Below are 19,073 nucleotides of genomic sequence, written 5' to 3' on the forward strand. Positions count from 1 at the left end.
ACTGGACAACAGAGGTCCATGATAACCTGAGAGAAAACAGAACCAGACAGAATGACTGCCAGGGGGGGGGGGGGGGGGMGCTAACACACAGAGGACCTGAGAAAGGAATGCCAGGCCAGAGAGAAGATGTGGGTGAATGCTACATATAGCACAGAGATAACCTAGAAGAGTGAAATAAATTGCCAGGGGGATACAGAACAAGAGAGTGGACAACTAGCTAGCTAGCACACTGAGGATGAGGCAGTGGAGCATGAGGCTAGGGCCAGGGCTCAGAGGACCAGGCCTAGCTTCCTGGAGAGAGAGGCGAGGCCCAGCAGAGGAGCTCATCAGGGCTGTGCAGCGACAACGGTGTCCTTCCAGATGGCTACTATGTGATTCTGCAGAAATGGGAAGCAGCTGTGGGCAGCGCCGAGGCTCCCTCCACGCTTCACTGGGACCTAACAGGGGAGGGAGGACATTTGCATAAAAGGATAATCTGGCCAACCCACTCTCCCCCTGCCAGAATCCCAAATGTCACTTCCCCTTTCGGACAGTTTACTGAAATAGGCCTACTCTACCATTTAAGAATCAGTGAACTATTCCATTAGGGAGGATCCTATTTGACCATGCCAGTTTATGTCCAGAGGAAAAGATAATGAAAAAAAGCATCACGATTTAACATGCCCACAAGTCATATCTGTTAATCTTAGGAATTGTTGGAAAGGCGTTTATCCATGGACTGCAAATGTCATTACTGGTCCTCACAGGTTAAGATTACATGCGCAGACCGTGGGCGACCGTGATCATAGCTCAAACTGGGACACATGATAGGGCATAATACTGCGAAACATGGATGTATGGGCCTATTTGGCAGTCAGCAACTAAAATAATACATAGGAAATATTTATCTACAGTGTATCATCTTATATCCTCTTGACAGGGGTCATTTTCCTTTGTAGCCTAGTACTGTTCAACTTCAATTCAAAGCCAAAACTCAACCCAACATTCCTAGACATATAACATAAGGTGTTAAAGATACAAGACGGTAGAAGATGACATTATTCTTGGTGTCAAGTGGCTGGATCTGCATGCGCCAGAGGAATTCTGTGCATCTGGCCCGGTCCAGCTGCGGGGAGCCCCGCTGTTCTAACAAGCTTCCACCAGCCCTCTGGGATATGCTCAGTACTTGCATTGCTGGCTAATTTTACAAAGTTTCAATACTGAAGCCAACCCCAGAACTCTGAAATATTAATCAGCGACTTGACAAAAAGATGAAAAATACATGAAATACTTTTTTCATGGTCTTCCAGTTTTTCAAAGATTGTTTCATGAAAATTACATTACAATTTCATTTCATGTGTGCACAATCTATAATCGTCTACTTCTCGACCAGCGGCAGTCTATGTCCAGAAAGGCGATCAACTTAAAAGGAGATCAACTACATTCAAAATCTCTGTTGACTCCTTATGCATCTGGAGGACCAAGAATTGGCAGAGAAGGAAAAAAGTTGTGGCTTTAAGGAGAGGACAGTCTTGCATTTGGTGAAACCTGACTAAATAGCTTTGTGAGGTCAGCAGGATACCTAAAGTACTTGTTTTGGGATGATTCAAATATGGGTTCTTACACAAATATTAAACTACAGTTTTCCTGTTTTGTCAAGTACCAGCTTAATAGCACATGGTCATTGTGGCAGGAAGAGAGGCAATACAAGGCAGATCTGTGGGCAAGCCTTAACATGAGACCAGGATACTCTCAGCATTAACCAACTTCCCCAGCCATGGTTGGCACATCCATCACTTAAAGGCCCCTTGCAGCCACTACCTTACTGTTATTTTCTTTACAATGAAAATGGTCAAAAAAGGGGAAAAAAATGCTTCTTAGCAAAGACCAATTTCTTAATATTAAGCAAGAATTTAGCTAGGTCTGTCTGGGAGTTGTCTGAGTTGTCTAATTGCATGAGCCTAATGGGAGGGATCGGATAACCTGAAAACTAGCTGCTATTGGTAGAGAGGTTTGAAACACTCTTTGTTATTGGTCTAATAAAGCTGCAATATGTAACCTTTTGGGCGACCGACCAGATTAACATAGAAATATGCGTTATAGATCTGTCATTCTCGTTGAAAGCAAGTCTAAGAAGCGGTAGATATGTTCTATGTGTTCCATTTCTATGCCTCTCATTCTTAAGTTTCGTTTCTGCGTCTTTTACTTTCGGTTTTGTACACCAGCTTTAAACAGCTGAAAATAAATATTTTTTCCAATACCAAAAATATTGTCACAGCGGTTTAGATGGTACAACAATTCTCTACACTATACTTGCTTGTTCTGTCACGAACTGAAATTAGGCGAAGTATTAGAATTTTTACAACCAGCAAATGGCGAGGCGATTTCTGCATAGTGCACCTTTATCTTATACCGCCTGGTGATGTCGCCAGGCAGGCCAAAACTCCACCAAACCAGGCTCAAATTTCAGGCGGTCTTCTCAAACAGCCTTTACACTAAAAGGGCAATTTTCATCATTTTCACAGTATTACTCCAACCTCTTAGTGTGGATATATATATATATATATATATATATAAAAAACACAGTAAATAGACCAATAAGAGTTTCAAACCTCTCTGCCAATAACAGCTAGTTCTCCCCTCCCCACTCAGACCACTCCCATACAGTCCTAGCTAAATAATTACTTTACAAATTGCTATTTGATAAGCTATTTTTATTTATTTTTTACCATTTTAATTGAAAACAAATCACAGTGAGGTACTTCATTTTTACCCAGAAATTATTTGATAGAGAAAAACAGCTGCATTGGACCTTTAACAAACCGAGTTGATGAGAAACTGATAGCCGATGTAGGCCTATATTCATCTACTTTGGATAAACAGGTAGCGAATGGAGTGAAAAGGGAACATATTGCCACATGGCCCCATAACCCATCCTCAGAAAAACACTTTGCCACATTTCCTCTCTGTGTACAAAGGAAAACCTGTTTGCAATGCAATACCATAGAAAACATTCAGCAACTTTATTAAGAACATATTACTTACACCAACATCTTATTTAGTGAATCCAAGTGTAGAAAAACAAATAACCTATATTTGTGAATAAATATACTGTGCCAATGATCAGTAAGTGAAAAACCAAGTAAACATTCAGAAAGAATATTAAAATCTTATGGTAGTCTGTCGCAGGAAAACTAACATTTAAATGCTAGGTCATTTACTGAACAAAACAAATTAAATATATCCCCAACAGCAGTAAATGTTAAATATAGGCTGATATTTGTAATCGGAGTCTATACTGCTGCCCAGATCAACGACCACAACCAAAAGTCTTGTTCCACTCCTCATAGAGCTCCAGGTCTTTGGCTGAGACGCTGGGCCTTACTGTCCTCAGGGCCTCCTGGAAGTCACAGTGGAGGATGGGCCGCACCTGGTCGGGGGTGATGGTGGCAATGTCACGGAGCTGGATGCTCCGGATGGGGCCAAGCGCTGCCTCCCGACACAGCCCCGTCATATCAGCCCCAGAAAAGCCCTCCGTCCCTGTGACCACTGTCTCCAGCTCGTCCTCTCCCAGCTGGCTCTTCTCGCGGGCCATGAGGTGAGAGACTATCTGCCGTCGGGCAGCTGCCTCGGGGAGGGGGATGTAGAGGCGCTTGGCAAGGCGGCGCCGGGCCGCTTCGTCTATCTCCTGTGGGCGGTTGGTGGCCCCCACCACCAGGACGCGGTCGTCGGCTGAGGTGGCCGCCCCGTCCAGCTGAACCAGGAACTCTGTCTTTATCCGTCGGGATGAGTCGTGCTCCCCGTCCATACGCTGGGACAGAAGAGAGTCGATCTCATCGATGAAGATAACAGCTGGCTGATGGCAGCGGGCGATGGCGAAGAGTGCTCGAACCATTTTCTCTCCCTCCCCCACCCACTTCGAGGTGAGAGACGAGGCACTGATGCTGAAGAAGGTGGCCCCTGACTGGCAAGCGATGCACTTCCCGATCAGAGTTTTTCCTGTGCCCGGGGGCCCGAATAGGAGGATGCCTTTGGGTGGACCACGGAGGCCAGTGAAGATGTCAGGCCGGAGCATAGGCCACACCACAATCTCCTTAATCGTGGCCTTTGCAAACTCCAGGCCAGCGATGTCGTCCCAGGCTACGGGCGGACCATCGTCCATAATTTCACTGATGATCAGCTCGATGATCTTGGGCTCAAAGTTTTTCAGACGCTCGTCGACTGGCTGAGTCTCCTGAGCATTGCTGCTACCGACACCACTCTCTATGTCCTCCGGCCTCGGCATGGGGGACACAAATTTGGAAAATGTCCCCCGTGGCCTGTTGGCCCCCAGTGACTTCTTTGTGGCACCCCCGATGGTAGCTGCCATCGTAGGGGGCTGCTGGGCTCTCTGGGACTGGTGTGGGTGTTTTTTCTGCCGATCAACAATAAACTGCTCCCTTGCCGTTTTGAAGTTTGTGCCACCACAGCATGGGTCTTGCCTTGCCTGTCCTCCAGATGCCCCCCCTCTGCCATTCTCTCCACCAGAGTTGTAAAACGTCTTCCTCTTGGAGGTGATAGAGTTTAAGACAGACTGGTGACCTGCAGGGGCTGGGTTTGGTTGTGGTGGAGCTGAGGAGTGCTGGCAAAACAGAGACTGGGCCCGTGCCGAGGGGCCAGCGGAGGAATGGGGGTAGCTGGGGACTCCCTGAGCGCCTCTTGGTCTTTCTGCTGTAGCACTATGTAAAATGCTGAAAGTGCTGTTGCCCTCAGGCTTGGGCCATGATGGGGGTCCCGATGCTTTGAATGGAGTCTCTGCAGCTTCGAGTCCAGTGGAAGGAAGAGACAGGGAGCTGCCTCCTCTCTCTTGTCCAACGAAGATGTTAACATCTGCAGGTGCAACAAGGGACTTTCCACCCCCTGTCCCAGCCCGAAGCATCTTCCGCACGCACGGCAGCTCCAGCACACCTGCAGTTGTCAGGGACGATTCCCATTTGTCGCTGTGGTTCCTCTGACTGCGGGCCAGGTGCAGTACGCTCTCTGCATAGTTGTTAAGCCCTGTGCGAGGTTCTTCCGAGTCCAGCACTGCAGCATAGCGCTCCGAGTAGGTCCTGAGCAGGCTGCCCGTGCCGGCCTGAGAGAGCTGGGCGCTCGCCCATGCATATTGTATGGCAAGGATGTGCACCCGATAGGCGTCTGCCGTCTGTTCAGGTGTGCAGGTGCCAGATGAAATGTCAAAGGACCTCCTCTGCCACTCGCCCAGGTGTGCACCACTCATGCCTGGCGTGCTCCCGCCTGTTTGAGGAATGGGGGACAGGAGTTATTAAAAATGCATGACCCAAGAAGCAGCCAAGCAAACAATAACACTCACACATCTTATAAATTCCATGAGCCTTATAAAAAAAAATTGTGTTGAAGGGATTACCACATTATAACTTCACTTATTCAATGTAAGTCATGTCTAGACTTACAAGTATCTAAAATTACATAGCCAGCTATGACATATTGGGATTATGAATATACCGATAAGTGAAAAATAACGTAGTGTCAAATATGTACCCCTCTAGCCTGTGGCAGAAGCTAGCTATGTGTCCCCTAAATTACTGTTGTCATTTGTGTTCCAGGTTGTCATTTTTCACTCGCGCTGCGCATATTCTCCCAACAACGCCTGGATAAATTCTGCGCGACTGAAACAAAACGACTTGGAACACAATTTACATTTAGGATGCTCATTTTCTCGGGGAAGAGGGATGCGCTAGCCCGGGTTTCCCCCGAACCAGCGAAATTCGATCTAGCTCGAAAAAAAAATAGAGCTAGCTCGAATTTGGCGCTGATTTTAAAATGCCAATGCCATGGGAACGGGGTTCCATTGTTAGCTAACGTTAGCTCCCTGTTCCTAGACTGTTTAGCTAACTACTGTAGTATCGGCTAAGATAGCAAGAGCCAAGTTAGCTAGTTGACTTAGCTACTAACCTACTGTAACTGTCGTGTTAGACATATCTCGACTTACCACAGATAAGTAACAAACAGTTGTAGTTTGGAAAACAGAGAGCATAACTTTTTTGCACCATGGAAAAGTGGTTATATCAATATCATATTCACAGCTGGAAGAACAAAAATAATTGCCGCGCCAACTCTTTGAACTCACCCCTATGTTATTTTTGGGTACGTCAGGTGACCTTTCTTCTTCTTCTTCATATTTTTTTTTATGGTCTTCTTCTTCAATGATATCATGGCGGACCGCAAACAAACTTTCATGTGCATGCTGCCACCTACTGTGCTGGAATGTATTCTGCCCAATTCTATATATTTTTTTTAAATATATTTTTTTATTTAACCTTTATTTAACTAGGGAAGTCAGTTAAAAAATGTTTTATTTACAATGACGGCCTACCCCAGCTAAACCCAGACAACGCTGGGCCAATTGTGCGCCGCCCTATTGGACTCCCAATCATAGCCGGATATGATACAGCCTGGATTCAAACCAGGGACTGTAGTGACACCTCTTGCACTCTTGCCTCTTGCCTTAGACCGCTGTGCCACACACACTGCCATGAAAATAAATTTCTAAACCAAATAAATCCCTTCCAACTCCCCATCCCCCTAACCCCATTAAACTTGATCTATTAAACTCCACCCTTGTTCAGCATGTCAACAACCATATCAACAGTAACATCTGTTACCCCCAATATCCTTTTTGCCGTCTCCACAACAACCTTCAACCTGGCATTTCTGCTTTCCACAACCCAAATCTTATTGATAACCTTACCAATAAAAGCTATGAGGTCAACTTTATTCATTATCAAAGGGTCCTTTGACACCACACATTCATGAGAGCAAGATTTCTGAACCCGTCCTCGAAACCATGCCAGGACCATCAGAAGCACCAGCCACAACAGTAAATCCACTTACTACAGGAACATCCTTATAAGCTCCATCAGTCCGCGCTGTAGTTCTACCAATCTGTCTTACAGCCTCTGACTGATCCTATATCTCTGAGCCTCTCTAGCGTCTCTCTGCACCTGTCATCCACCAAATGCTACACTGAGTTCTCCCCCACAATTACAGCACTTAACCTTCACATTGCTTCAACATTCACCGTAATCATGTTCACCTCCACACTTGGCACATCTTTTCTTTCCTTTACAATGAGCAGCTACATGTCCCATTCTTTGGCATCTAAAACATTGCAGTGCATATGGGACAAATTCTCTAACATTGAAACTAAGGAATCCTGTCTGTACTTTTCCAGGAAAACTTCCTCAAACCTCAGCATCCCTGATAAGCTTTCACTTCTTTGACCCTCTTTCCTACTGATCAACCTTTGGGCCTAAATCACTCTGCCTCCCTTCACATTTTCTTTAACATCATCTATGGACATAGATATTGGAACCCCAGTGATGACTCCCCCCAATATACCTTGGGGCTCCTGAGTGGCGCAGCAGTCTAAGGCACAGTGCTAGAGGTGTCACTACAGATGCCCTGGTTTGAATCCAGGCTGTATCACAACCGGCCGTGATTGGGAGTCCCATAGGGCGGCACACAATTGGCCCAGCGTCGTCCGGGTTTGACCGGTGTAGGCCGTCATTGTAAATAATAATTTGTTCTTAACTGACTTGCCTAGTTAAATATGAAATAAAACTTGGTTTTACATGGTTTTATTGGCAGACTACATCCCAAAAGGTGTATTGCCACCACCTACTGGGTGGGGTAAAATACTTTAACGAAAATAAAACATAAAAATAATGATAATGAATAAATAAAACTAAACAAAAGTCAATGTACTCTTTCACTTAGTAAAATGTACTCAGATCCCTAAACAGGCTCTGGGGCCTGAGACGGGGAAGCATCTTCAGAAAATTACATCTGGAATTGGCTTCCTATTTCACAACAAAGCAACCTTCACTCATGCTGCCAAACATACCCTCGTAAAACTGACTATCCTACCGATCCTCGACTTCAGCGATGTCATTTACAAAATAGCCTCCAACGCTCTACTCAACAAATTGGATGCAGCCTATCACAGTGTCGTCTGTTTTGTCACCAAAGCCCCATATACAACCCACCACTGCGACCTGTATGCTCTCGTTGGCTGGCCCTTGCGTCATACTTGTCGCCAAACCCACTGGCTCCAGGTCATCTACAAGTCTTTGCTAGGTAAATCCCCGCCTTATCTCAGTTCACTGGTCACCATAGCAGCACCCACCCGCAGCACGCGCTCCAGCAGGTATATTTCACTGGTCAACCCCAAAGCCAATTCCTCCTTTGGTCGCCTTTCCTTCCAGTTCTCTGCTGCCAATGACTGCAACGAACTGCAAAAATCGCTGAAGCTGGAGAGTCTTATCTCCCTCACTAGCTTCAAGCACCAGCTGTCAGAGCAGCTCACAGATCATTACACCTGTACATAGCCCATCTGTAAATAGCCCATCCAACTACCTCATCCCCATACTGTATTTATTTATTTATRTTGCTCCTTTGCACCCCAGTATCTCTACTTCCACATTCATCTTCTGCACATCTATCACTCCAGTGTTTAATTGCTATATCATAATTACCTCGCCACTATGGCCTATTTTATTGCCTTACCTCCCTTATCTTACCTCATTTGCACACAGTGTATATATACATACTTTTACCCCTACTGTATTATTGACTGTATGTTTGTTTATTCCATGTGTAACTCTGTGTTGTTGTATGTGTCGAACTGCTTTGCTTTATATTGGCCAGGTCGCAGTTGTAAATGAGAACTTGTTCTCAACTAGCCTACCTGGTAAAATAATGGTGAAATAAATCAAATAAAAAAGACAGTATTCTCTGCAATGTTTCAGCTGTGAAATCTTGGAGATCAAAGAACCTTTTAGACACTTTCACAATGATTTCCAGTTTCTTCGATTTTTTTGTTCATTTGTCCTGTACAATTAATCACCTGAGCAATAAACGCAACAAAATCAACTTTCTTCACGATTAGTATTTCAGGATCTCTCAACTGACGGACATACACAGACTGTTGGGCATCATCCACTGCCATAGCAATGTGTTTCCAGCTACTCTTCTGGACTGTGAGTTCATTACACTTTGTAAAAACATAGCCCTACCAACTAACCCTACACCCATTAAAAACCTCACCACTATTCCACTACTTGGCCCTAACTGATCCTACACCAGGCCGGCAGCCTGGGAGGACATGACACTATCACTCAACACAGCTTGTAACTCTTCTGCAGTAAAATCTTCTACACTAAAGTACATCTCTGCAGCTGCCACCAACACAGCTATTCTCTGTGATTTGTTCCTGCTGAGGCAGGTAGCCTAGCGGTTAAGAGTGTTGGGCCAGTAACTTAAAGGTCGCTGGTTCGAATTGCTGCAACATAACCATAAGCTTGGCATACGTCAGGTGACGTCACTCCTACGCAACGCTCGTTTCTCAACCAAGCAGGGATTTGTAGATCTATGTAGCTATGCGGAGGGTTAGATGGGACTTATCTTTACACCTCCTGTGAACACTTGTGTAGGAGAGGTAAGGCACTATAGTCTAGGGTACAATTTGAACTGGGCCCAACCTTGAGCCCTCCCCTCTCAATGCAAGTGCATGATGCCATCTGGTGGTGAAGATATAGCTAATATCAGAAAACTGCTACTGTACTATGGGAATGAAAATATGTTCAGTTAAATTAGGGATAGTTTTGGCCAGTCCAGAAAATCCAGTCCTATAAGTTCAGTTCAAGTCCAGTCAAGTATACTCCAGTCCAGTCTAGTCAGTCAAGTCTATATACAGTACCAGTCAAAAGTTTGGACACACCTACTCATTCAAGGGTTTTCTTTATTTTTACTACATTGTAGAATAATAGTGAAGACATCAAAACTATGAAATAACACAAGTGGAATCATGTAGTAAGCAAAAAAGTGTTAAACAAATCAAAATATATTTGAGATTTGAGATTCTTCAGAGTAGTCACCCTTTGCCTTGATGACAGCTATGCAAACTCTTGGGATTCTCTCAACCAGCTTCATGACGTAGTCACCTGGAATGCATTTCAATTGACAGGTGTGCCTTCTTAAAAGTTAATTTGTGGAATTTCTTTCCTTCTTAATGCGTTTGAGCCAATCAGTTGTGTTGTGACAAGGTAGGGGTGGTATAAAGAAGACAGCCCTATTTGGTAAAAGACCAAGTCCATATTATGGCAAGAACAGCTCAAATAAGCAAAGACAAATGACAGTCCATCATTACTTTAAGAAATGAAGGTCAGTCAAGGCGTAACATTTTAAGAACTTTGAAAGTTTCTTCAAGTGCAGTCGCAAAAACCATCAAGCGCTATGATGAAACTGGCTCTCATGAGGACCGCCACAAGAAAGGAAGACCCAGAGTTACCTCTGCTGCAGAGGATAAATTCATTAGAGTTACCAGCTTCAGAAATTGCAGCCTTCATGGTCGAATTGCTGCAAAGAAACCACTACTAAAGGACACCGATAAGAGGAAGAGACTCGCTTGGGCCAAGAAACACGAGCACACAGTAGTAGGACATTAGACCGGTGGAAATCTGTCCTTTGGTCTGATGTGTCCAAATTAGAAATGTTTGGTTCCGCTGTGTCTTTAAGAGACGCATACAGTAGTAGGTGTGGTTCCCACTGTGAAGCATGGAGGATGTGATAGTGTGGGGGTGCTTTGCTGGTGACACTGTCAGTGATTTATTTAGAATTCAAGGCACACTTAACCATGGCTACCACAACATTCTGCAGCGATACACTATCCCATCTGGTTTGCGCTTAGTAGGACTATCATTTGTTTTTCAACAGGACAATGACCCACAACACACCTCCAGGCCGTGTAAGGGCTATTTGACCTAGAAGGAGAGTGATGGTGTCGCATCAGATGACCTGGCCTCCACAATCACCCGACCTCAATCTAATTGAGATGGTTTGGGATGAGTTGGACTGCAGAGTGAAGGAAAAGCAGCCAACAAGTGCTCAGCATATGTGGGAATTCCTTCAAGACTGTTGTAAAAACATTCCTGAAGCTGGTAGAGAGAATGCCAAGAGTGTGCAAAGCTGTCATCAAGGCAAAGGGTGGCTATATTTTGATTTGTTTAACACTTTTTTGGCTACTACATGAATCCATGTGTTATTTCATAGTTTTGATGTCTTCACTATTATTCTACAATGTAGAAAATAGTAAAAATAAAGAAAAACCCTTGAATGAGTAGGTGTGTCTAAACTTTTGACTGGTACTGTATGTCCAAACAGGGTTGGACCCCGGACATTGCTCTGCATTGCATTTAACTTTATAATGTTATGTCTCATTATTTAATTAATATAATCTGCTGGGTTTTGAGTAGGAAGCAAGTTCAACTGACCATTATTAGGCCCATGCTCTCAAGTGAACGAGATACATTCAATCTGGACATTTGTTCAGGGGTTACATCTGTATCAATTTCAAACAATCAAATAGAGGTTTCTCTTTGACCAAAAATAAATGTTTCTCTACCAAAACCTCTGACCCTTAAATCTCTGCCCTTATCCTTTAAAATATATGATATTCTTTCTGGGATATACAGTACATCAATATTTCCGTTATACACAAATTGAAATAGAAATTAACATTTACCTTATTGCTTTTTGCTCTGCAGAAGGTATTTAATCTGATAACCTCAAGTGAGGTACCAGAATAGAAAGACTACAATAACCACAATCCATTGCAGGTCATGTTTATCCACGTTCCATGTGACGATAGATGATGGATGACAGCCGTGGGCTAAGAATAAAAGAACCGTTGATCTGCAACAGAACATCTTGGATTTCTTCTCTTTGGTCGATTTGTCCTCAAATTAAACAGATAAAATATTAGCAAAGTAGCAGTTTACATAGTTAACCAGTCAAACAAAAAATGATGAAGAAAAATATCCAGCTACCAGAGTAATCGACAGCAATTTACTGCTTTGACAGCTAAGCTAGCTAGTTAGCAAGCCAGAGAGGATCTCGACCAGACGTGTGACCAAGTAGTCACACCCTAATCTGGGGAAACATGAGTGAAATGTAGACCAGAGTAATGCAGCATGTAGTAGGACTTTTGTCATCGTGAAAGACATTCACTTTTTTCAGAATCTGGACATGGCTGCCTCATCATCATGCTACAGCCACAGCCGTCCGCGAGATAGCGCTTGCCAGCCAGTCTGCTAAATCAACTAGCTACATCGGAGCTTGAAAACAAATCGTTTTTTTTTGTTGCACATATAATATTGTGGTATTATGAATTCACCCATGTATACATTTGTCGCACGAGACGACAACAGTACTATTTATGCTGAAGTTTCCAAAATTCTCGTCGCTACTGGACAATGGAAGAGACTGAAAAAGGATAATCCCCGATTCAATTTGATGTTGGGCGAACGGAACAGACTGCCATTTGGACGGCTTGGTAAGGGTAACACTTTTGGCATACGCAGTAAATGGTCTTACACGGCATTGAATTCCTTTTGTTACAGTGTCAGTATTCTTGTTCTCACCCTCAAGCTAAACCCATGAATTGTGTCGCATGAAACAGCTGATGTAGACCTCTGATGGAGGCCCATAGGCTGATACACATCAGAAGTACTAATCTGGCACTCACTGCAATGCGCCCAGTCTCCTTGGGAGTCAAACCAGGACATCTACCTTATGCAAAAGTAAAAAGAAAGTTACTCCCTTATACCACTGATCATTTTCCAGAATTATTCATTTGTGGTCCACCCCTGTCTCAGTTTATGATCAAGAGTTTGGCCTTGACTATCCTGGAGCCTATAGTCTATTGCTACTTTGTTACAAAATTATAACCATATTTTGGTGATATCACTGTATCCACATGTATCCTTGGTCACTGAATCATATCCTCTGTGGATAAGTGAGAAGATGCCACAAGTAGACTATATTGGACACACTGAAATGCCGTGTTTGACCTCTGAGAGGGAGAAGGACCTAAGTGATTGCTAAATGATTTATTGTGTTTACACCGCCCTATTGTAATCACTTTTTCATCCCTTTTTTCTGCACGCGTTTGTTTATCCTCCACAGGTCATGAGCCTGGGCTGATGCAACTGGTGAATTATTACAGAGGAGCAGACAAGTTGTGCCGCAAAGCATCTTTAGTCAAGTAGGCATTTTCAAACCTTGACGAGTTGAAAAGGTTCCAGTGTAATCATTTTCACTCTGATACTGTAATTTTCACTAAATCATGCTGATACTGTAAATGTCGTCAATATCCTCTTACTTTACATTGTGCAGGTTAATCAAGACTAGCCCGGAGCTTCCAGATCCCGGCAACTGGTTGCCTGAATCGTACATCATCTATCCTACTAACCTCAACACTCCCATTGCGCCTGCAAAGAATGGCATAAGCCACCTGAGAAGTAACCCCAAAACGGATGAAAGAGAAGTTTTCCTGGCCTCTTATCACTCAAGGAAGGAAAGCGGAGAGGGAACAGTGTGGATCGCCAAGTCATCTGCTGGAGCAAAAGGTACAAAACAGTCATGTCTAAAGGGTCATATTTCTACTAACAGCTGGTACTGCTAGATTCTGTAGTCATTGGGTATTATGGGGGGGGGGGGTTATAGTATTGCTGCCTAAAGAAGCTGTCCTTTTAAGATAATGCATGCCTCATGTTTTTGGAAGTTTCCTTTGACTGCCCAGGGAGTTACAAACACTTTGTTGGCGAAATATCTATTCCAAGGATTGTATACAAAGATGAGGCTTGGGTTGGTTTTCTTGTTCCAGGTGCTGGAATTTTGATATCCCACGATGCAAATCAATTGCTGGAGTTCATTGATAATCAAGGGCAGGTTCATGTCATTCAGAAGTACCTAGAAAGACCACTACTGTTGCAACCTGGCAACCGTAAATTTGACATCAGGTAAGCAGCTGATACTAATACCTTTGAGTGATAGTACATCTAGTGTGTTTATTACCAACAAAGACCTTATAGGCTTATAATACACAATTCAGGCTGTCTGAGGAACAGCAAAATAAGAAATGTTATCGCTGGTGTTTTCCCCAGTAATCTCTGACTCTGCGGGTTTGCTGTTGTGTTCTTAGGAGCTGGGTGCTCGTGGACCATCAGTACAACATCTACCTTTACCGGGAGGGTGTGCTGCGGACGGCCTCGGAGCCCTACGACAGCTCCAACTTCCAGGACGTGACCAGCCACCTGACCAACCACTGCATCCAGAAAGAGCACTCCCAGAACTACGGCCGCTACGAGGAGGGCAACGAGATGTTCTTCGACGAGTTCCGGCAGTACCTGCTGAGCACCTACAACATAGTGCTGGAGACCAACATTTTACCTCAGATAAAGCAGATTATAAGGTAGCTACTTCTCCTCCGGTGCTGTGCTGTTTGTGTTTACTTCGTTGAAGGAGATGGAAAAATACAGTTTTGTTCAATGACCTTGAAAACATGGCCTTTCCCTTAACATTGCGTAGTTCTACAAATAGTTATTTATAGGTATTTGCTTCACAACTAGGCTATACTCTACTTCGACAATGGTTGTTCTGTCTGGTCTCATAGGAGCTGTCTGACATGCATTGAGCCTGCCATCAGCACTAAGCACTTGTCCTATCAGAGCTTCCAGCTCTTCGGCTTTGACTTCATGGTGGACGAGAGCTTCAAGGTGTGGCTGATAGAGATCAATGGAGCTCCGGCCTGCGCACAGTCAGTCCTATTTTATATTCTTCTCCCCGTGGTCATAAACGTAGCAGGTAGTAACAGGCTATAAAACTGTCTCTTATCTTCCTGTTTATCCCCTTCCTCTTGCCTGCACTTGGTTGGTTCATCCTGTCTTTACGTCTGTTATATTGTTATTCATTACATTTTATTCATCGAATCTTTGTTGAACTCTGTTATTTTCACCAAAGGGTCTACATCTCACCTCCCCTTTTTGTTACTTTCCAATTTAATCTAGAATTTAAAGTAAAGGGCCTCACTCCCAAATGACAGTGTGAGACAATGTGATTTAAATGATTTGAGACGTGTGCTCTACTCAGACTGACCGGTAGTTGTTTGTTCATTCACGCCAAGAGGTTTGGGCTGAAATGTTAATTCCTTTGAAAATGTTTGTTCCATTGTTCAAGGCTTAGAGGGCTTTAATAACGTTTCATGTTAGGATTTAATGAATGTTTTTATTTTAAGATCTCTAACTTCCTTGTGAATCTAAATGTGCTTGAGTGTAAAATTGTCCTTTGAAATGATTTTCCATGCTAGATAAAGTTTCTGGACTCTTGATCATTAATTCCTCCCTATATAATCTCAGTCTGATTTAACTGTCATGGCGTCTTATTAATTGCGCTGTTAACTCTCCCTCCTCTAGGAAACTCTACCCGGAGCTATGCCAAGGTATCGTGGACGTGGCCATCTCCAGTGTCTTCACACTGAACAACGATTCCGAACCACGATCATCTTCCTCCTCCCCCGCTCCTTACTCCTCCTCCCCCTCCTTTTCCACTCTCAATTCATCCTGTTCCTCGCCGAAACTGAGAGGACCCCTCAACGTGGGCCCATTCACCCGATTGTAAGTCCCCCCCCCCTCCCCCTCCNCCCCCTCCTCTGCTTCAGAAGTTCCACCCTCTGCTCCTCACTTCTAGACTTTTCTGAGAGGTCCCACAGGTCAGGAAGCTTGCCACCTCATTGGTTCGTGTTTGGCAAGTCTCAAAGTGGTTTGCCCTTGTGATTGAATGTGGGACCTTCTCGTATGTGCTACCAGATGTTCCTCTCTCATACACCACAGTGGAAGGGCATTTCAGAGGAAAGCCTGGGCAGACATGCAGAATATGAATGTGGAGACTTGGTGAATGTTTGAGTGATGATGAATGGGCGACAGACTGATGACAGGTTTGGGGGTCCCAGAGCAATGAGAGAAGCCTTTGTGTTCCAGTGCTGCCACTGAGGCTCCCCTACACTGTGTACGGACAACCTCTGAAGATGGAGGGGATGCTTTACTTATTATACAGACTTTAGTGCCTTACATCGCCACCCATACCCACTTAAAGATGCAACCTGACGATTTAGCATAGCATTTCTGCTACTGTGTGTGTTACGTGAGCCAGTGTATTGTCGGTCAGGCAAGTGTGTGTGTATGCGCGGTGTCGACTTTTCATTTATTTTTCTCTCTGGGTTTGGAGATCTTTTGATTTATCCACAAAAGTTAGCATTCCTACATCTTTGTTTCATATCATGGTTATTCACAAAGCCCCGGAGAGTTGTGTACTGCATTTTTTTTTTTTAAGTATTAAAGCAGAAAATAGGATGCATCCAGTTTCTATTTTATTGCCATGTAAATTGTATTATAGCTATTTGATAGTTATTATTCTGCGCGTGCCGTGTAGTTTTAGGTCTTTGATTTATGAGACCTTTTTTTTCTCAAGTTAATTTAGTCAGTGTTGTTAATTCACCCCTTGTATAAGAGAAGATTCGTAGACAGATTACTTCATTTTTTTCTCTGTCAACAAAGAGCATTTGTTGAATGACTAGAGATAAACCTTCCCTGTCCATCGGAGACTAGATTTGCAACTTTCTAACATTGCAAACTATTTTGAACCTTCTATGGTTCAGTAAAAGCCAGTAAAACTGTTAGAATTAGAATCAGTCACCTTTATTCTCCCAGGTACATTTACATATAGGCCTACTTGGAATTTGATTTGGTGAAATGGAGCTGCCACAGTAAACCGAATCAACAAACAGAATATAGACGATGAACATATACAGATGGAATATATCGACAAGGAATTTACGAATCCATGTACACAGTTACGCAACAGGGGATCTCCGCTACAGCTGTAGATCAGTTTGTTTGTCATTTTAAGAGGGACTGCATGTTGGTGTGGATGCACGTTACAGTGTCTTATGTCCTAATGCAAGTAGGCCTACTCTCCCCTTTTCTAATACTGAGAGTTCTTAGCCAAGCACTTCCTTTAAAATGGTCTCTTTCGTACCTTTTTGATTACCTTCCCAATAGGTCCACGAGACACACCTGTTTGTCAAGAACTGCATTGCATTTTGACACCAGATGTTTTGAAATAGATTTGCCTAGTTCTGCACCAATTACTTTAGCATAAATGTTTGTTTAGTGCGTGTATTAGTGATGCTAGCTCAAAGAAAATGTGTTTCTTGTTAGTTTTTGCTTGCTTACTTAAAACATGTAGTGAACTTGAATTAAACGTAGTAGCTTCAACCCCAGAATTGACTTAGTGAAACTGCCACGTCCATTTGCGATCTTACAACAACAGACGTTACTTCAAACAACGAGCACTGTTTTTTTCCCCTCGGACATCATTGCATGCGCGATAGAACAGCAGTACTGTGATTTAAAAAATATATTTTTTACCACGATGCTGGATGCTCTTTTCTTCAAAAGAATAACAAATGCGCCTGGGGCGGATCTCAGCTTTAAGTGTATTTAATTTTTTAAGTAGTTTTAGACTACCAACATAGTCGTTTTAGGTTTTTAACACAGCTTCCACGATGTTAAGTGGAGTTGTGATACCTGCTTGCTAGAAAGTTGTTTTCCCTGCCCTTTGTCTGTTTCTGTGTTTACACTGTGATATTCAATGTAGAACACCTGACCCCATTCAGTTTACAGATGCTTTGTAGCATTATCACCCACAGTTATCCCATAGATTAAGTGACCTTGTCCTATGTTAAACATTGTTTTAACTATGAGTTAGTCCCTTATTAACCACCAACTCTTTTCTTCATTATCACACATTTTAGTTGAGGTAATGCTTCAACATGTTTTGAGTGAAACACTACTTAAGGGACAACATTGAGACATTTAATCACTGTCTTTTTTTAAAAAWWWTTTTTTAAGATTGCTATGAAGTATGGTGTGAATGACTGCTTGAATAGTATCTGTTTGATATGCACATGGTCAAAGCATACAATGTTTATGAATTATAATCTATTTGTGGTTAAACGTTCGGTTAGTTTGTATATCAGAGGGGCAAAAAAAAGGTGTTTCTAGATTGTTTTGCAAAATAAAAAAGACCTCAACTGTATTATTCAACACATTGCTTGGGAAAACAACCAAAGGAAATGATCAGTATTATTATACAAATTGGGGAAATGTCTTTCCATCAAAGGGAAGGGGTGCCTTAGTGGGAATTGCCTCTTGATTGGAAGAAGCAATAGACTTCCTGCATATAAATGCACCTTTTCATTTGTTTGATTGTAAAGATGTGAATTTGCCTATTGCTATTTGGCATATGTGACTGTTTTAATTGTTCAATCTTTTGTGTTTGTTCAGTCTTTTGTAATGTCTGGTTGTCCTCATGCAGAGTTTCTTTGCACTGAACGTTTCCCATTTTTAATTACCTGCTTGGTAGGTTATGAATTCTTATTTCTTATCAATGAAAACGTGTTTGTATGTTAAAATCAATCCCCCCTCAGTATTTCTTCCCCAGCTATGAAATCTGTGGGTTCTTAGGTATTTCAAGTCCTTTTAAAGTGCAATCTGTAACTTCCTTTGAGTGTATCATGGCCATGGGAGACAAAGAAGTCATAGATTGCAACTTTAAATCAATCATTATCAAACATTTTCACTAAACCAAGGCAGCCAAGAATAAATCAATCGGTTGACACAACAGCAACATTGGCACATTGAAATGTTAAAAACCTCTCCTCCAGTCAACATGATTTAACTGTACTGTGTTTAGTCAGATGAATGCCTATGTTTCTTTTAGCTGTTTATCAAAATTTTGCATGAAAACTGTGTCACATTATCATGGAGAATAAAATGTAATGTATCGTTGATCTGAGTCTCCTGACTTCCTTTGTGGCGTAAACTGATATAAGACCCAGGGATTTACACTAGATATGACATGAAAGAAAATCATATAGATGTTGTAAATGATTGACAGCATTGACTTTATCCAACTGAATGGCAGTCATGATGACTCTGCAATAGACCAACACAAAGGGCGAGTTCGACATTGCAGCCGACTTTAAAGGCGAGTCGAGATTGACAGATCTACAAATGTCCTTGCATCGTAAATACCTACTCTGTTGGTGCGTTCCTTTGCCAAATCTTACAATGCCTGGATAGGTATTTTAAGTATTAGCTAACCACAAATGTTAGCAATCTGTCAGTTAATGACAG

General features: G+C 42.9%; 2 protein-coding genes across 5 annotated transcripts; one reads left to right on the forward strand and one right to left on the reverse strand.

Moving 5' to 3' along the window:
• Positions 1 to 2,988: 2,988 nt before the first annotated feature.
• Positions 2,989 to 6,148, reverse strand: LOC111952081 (fidgetin-like protein 1). 2 transcript variants are annotated; one of them, XM_023970563.1, is made up of 2 exons: positions 6,107 to 6,148; positions 2,989 to 5,253 (listed from the first exon to the last, which is right to left on the reverse strand). In XM_023970563.1, the coding sequence occupies exon 2, from the start codon at positions 5,234 to 5,236 to the stop codon at positions 3,290 to 3,292; it is 1,947 nt and encodes a 648-aa protein (XP_023826331.1). In that variant the 5' UTR covers positions 5,237 to 5,253; positions 6,107 to 6,148; the 3' UTR covers positions 2,989 to 3,289. The 2 variants fall into 2 exon arrangements, with proteins under 2 accessions (XP_023826331.1, XP_023826330.1); XM_023970562.1 differs by having other exon boundaries at positions 5,969 to 6,118.
• A 5,533-nt stretch (positions 6,149 to 11,681) lies between these two features.
• LOC111951844 (tubulin--tyrosine ligase) lies at positions 11,682 to 18,727 on the forward strand. Of its 3 annotated transcripts, none has more exons than XM_023970089.2 (7): positions 11,682 to 12,370; positions 13,003 to 13,081; positions 13,213 to 13,445; positions 13,703 to 13,838; positions 14,021 to 14,290; positions 14,492 to 14,635; positions 15,291 to 18,727. In XM_023970089.2, the coding sequence occupies exons 1-7, from the start codon at positions 12,202 to 12,204 to the stop codon at positions 15,493 to 15,495; spliced, it is 1,236 nt and encodes a 411-aa protein (XP_023825857.1). In that variant the 5' UTR covers positions 11,682 to 12,201; the 3' UTR covers positions 15,496 to 18,727. The 3 variants fall into 3 exon arrangements, with proteins under 3 accessions (XP_023825857.1, XP_023825858.1, XP_023825859.1); XM_023970090.2 differs by having other exon boundaries at positions 14,492 to 14,682; positions 15,291 to 15,433; XM_023970091.2 differs by lacking the exon at positions 14,492 to 14,635.
• The last annotated feature ends 346 nt before the right edge of the window (positions 18,728 to 19,073 follow it).

Source organism: Salvelinus sp. IW2-2015, linkage group LG25 (genome assembly GCF_002910315.2).
Source record: "Salvelinus sp. IW2-2015 linkage group LG25, ASM291031v2, whole genome shotgun sequence".
NCBI lineage: Eukaryota > Metazoa > Chordata > Actinopteri > Salmoniformes > Salmonidae > Salvelinus > Salvelinus sp. IW2-2015.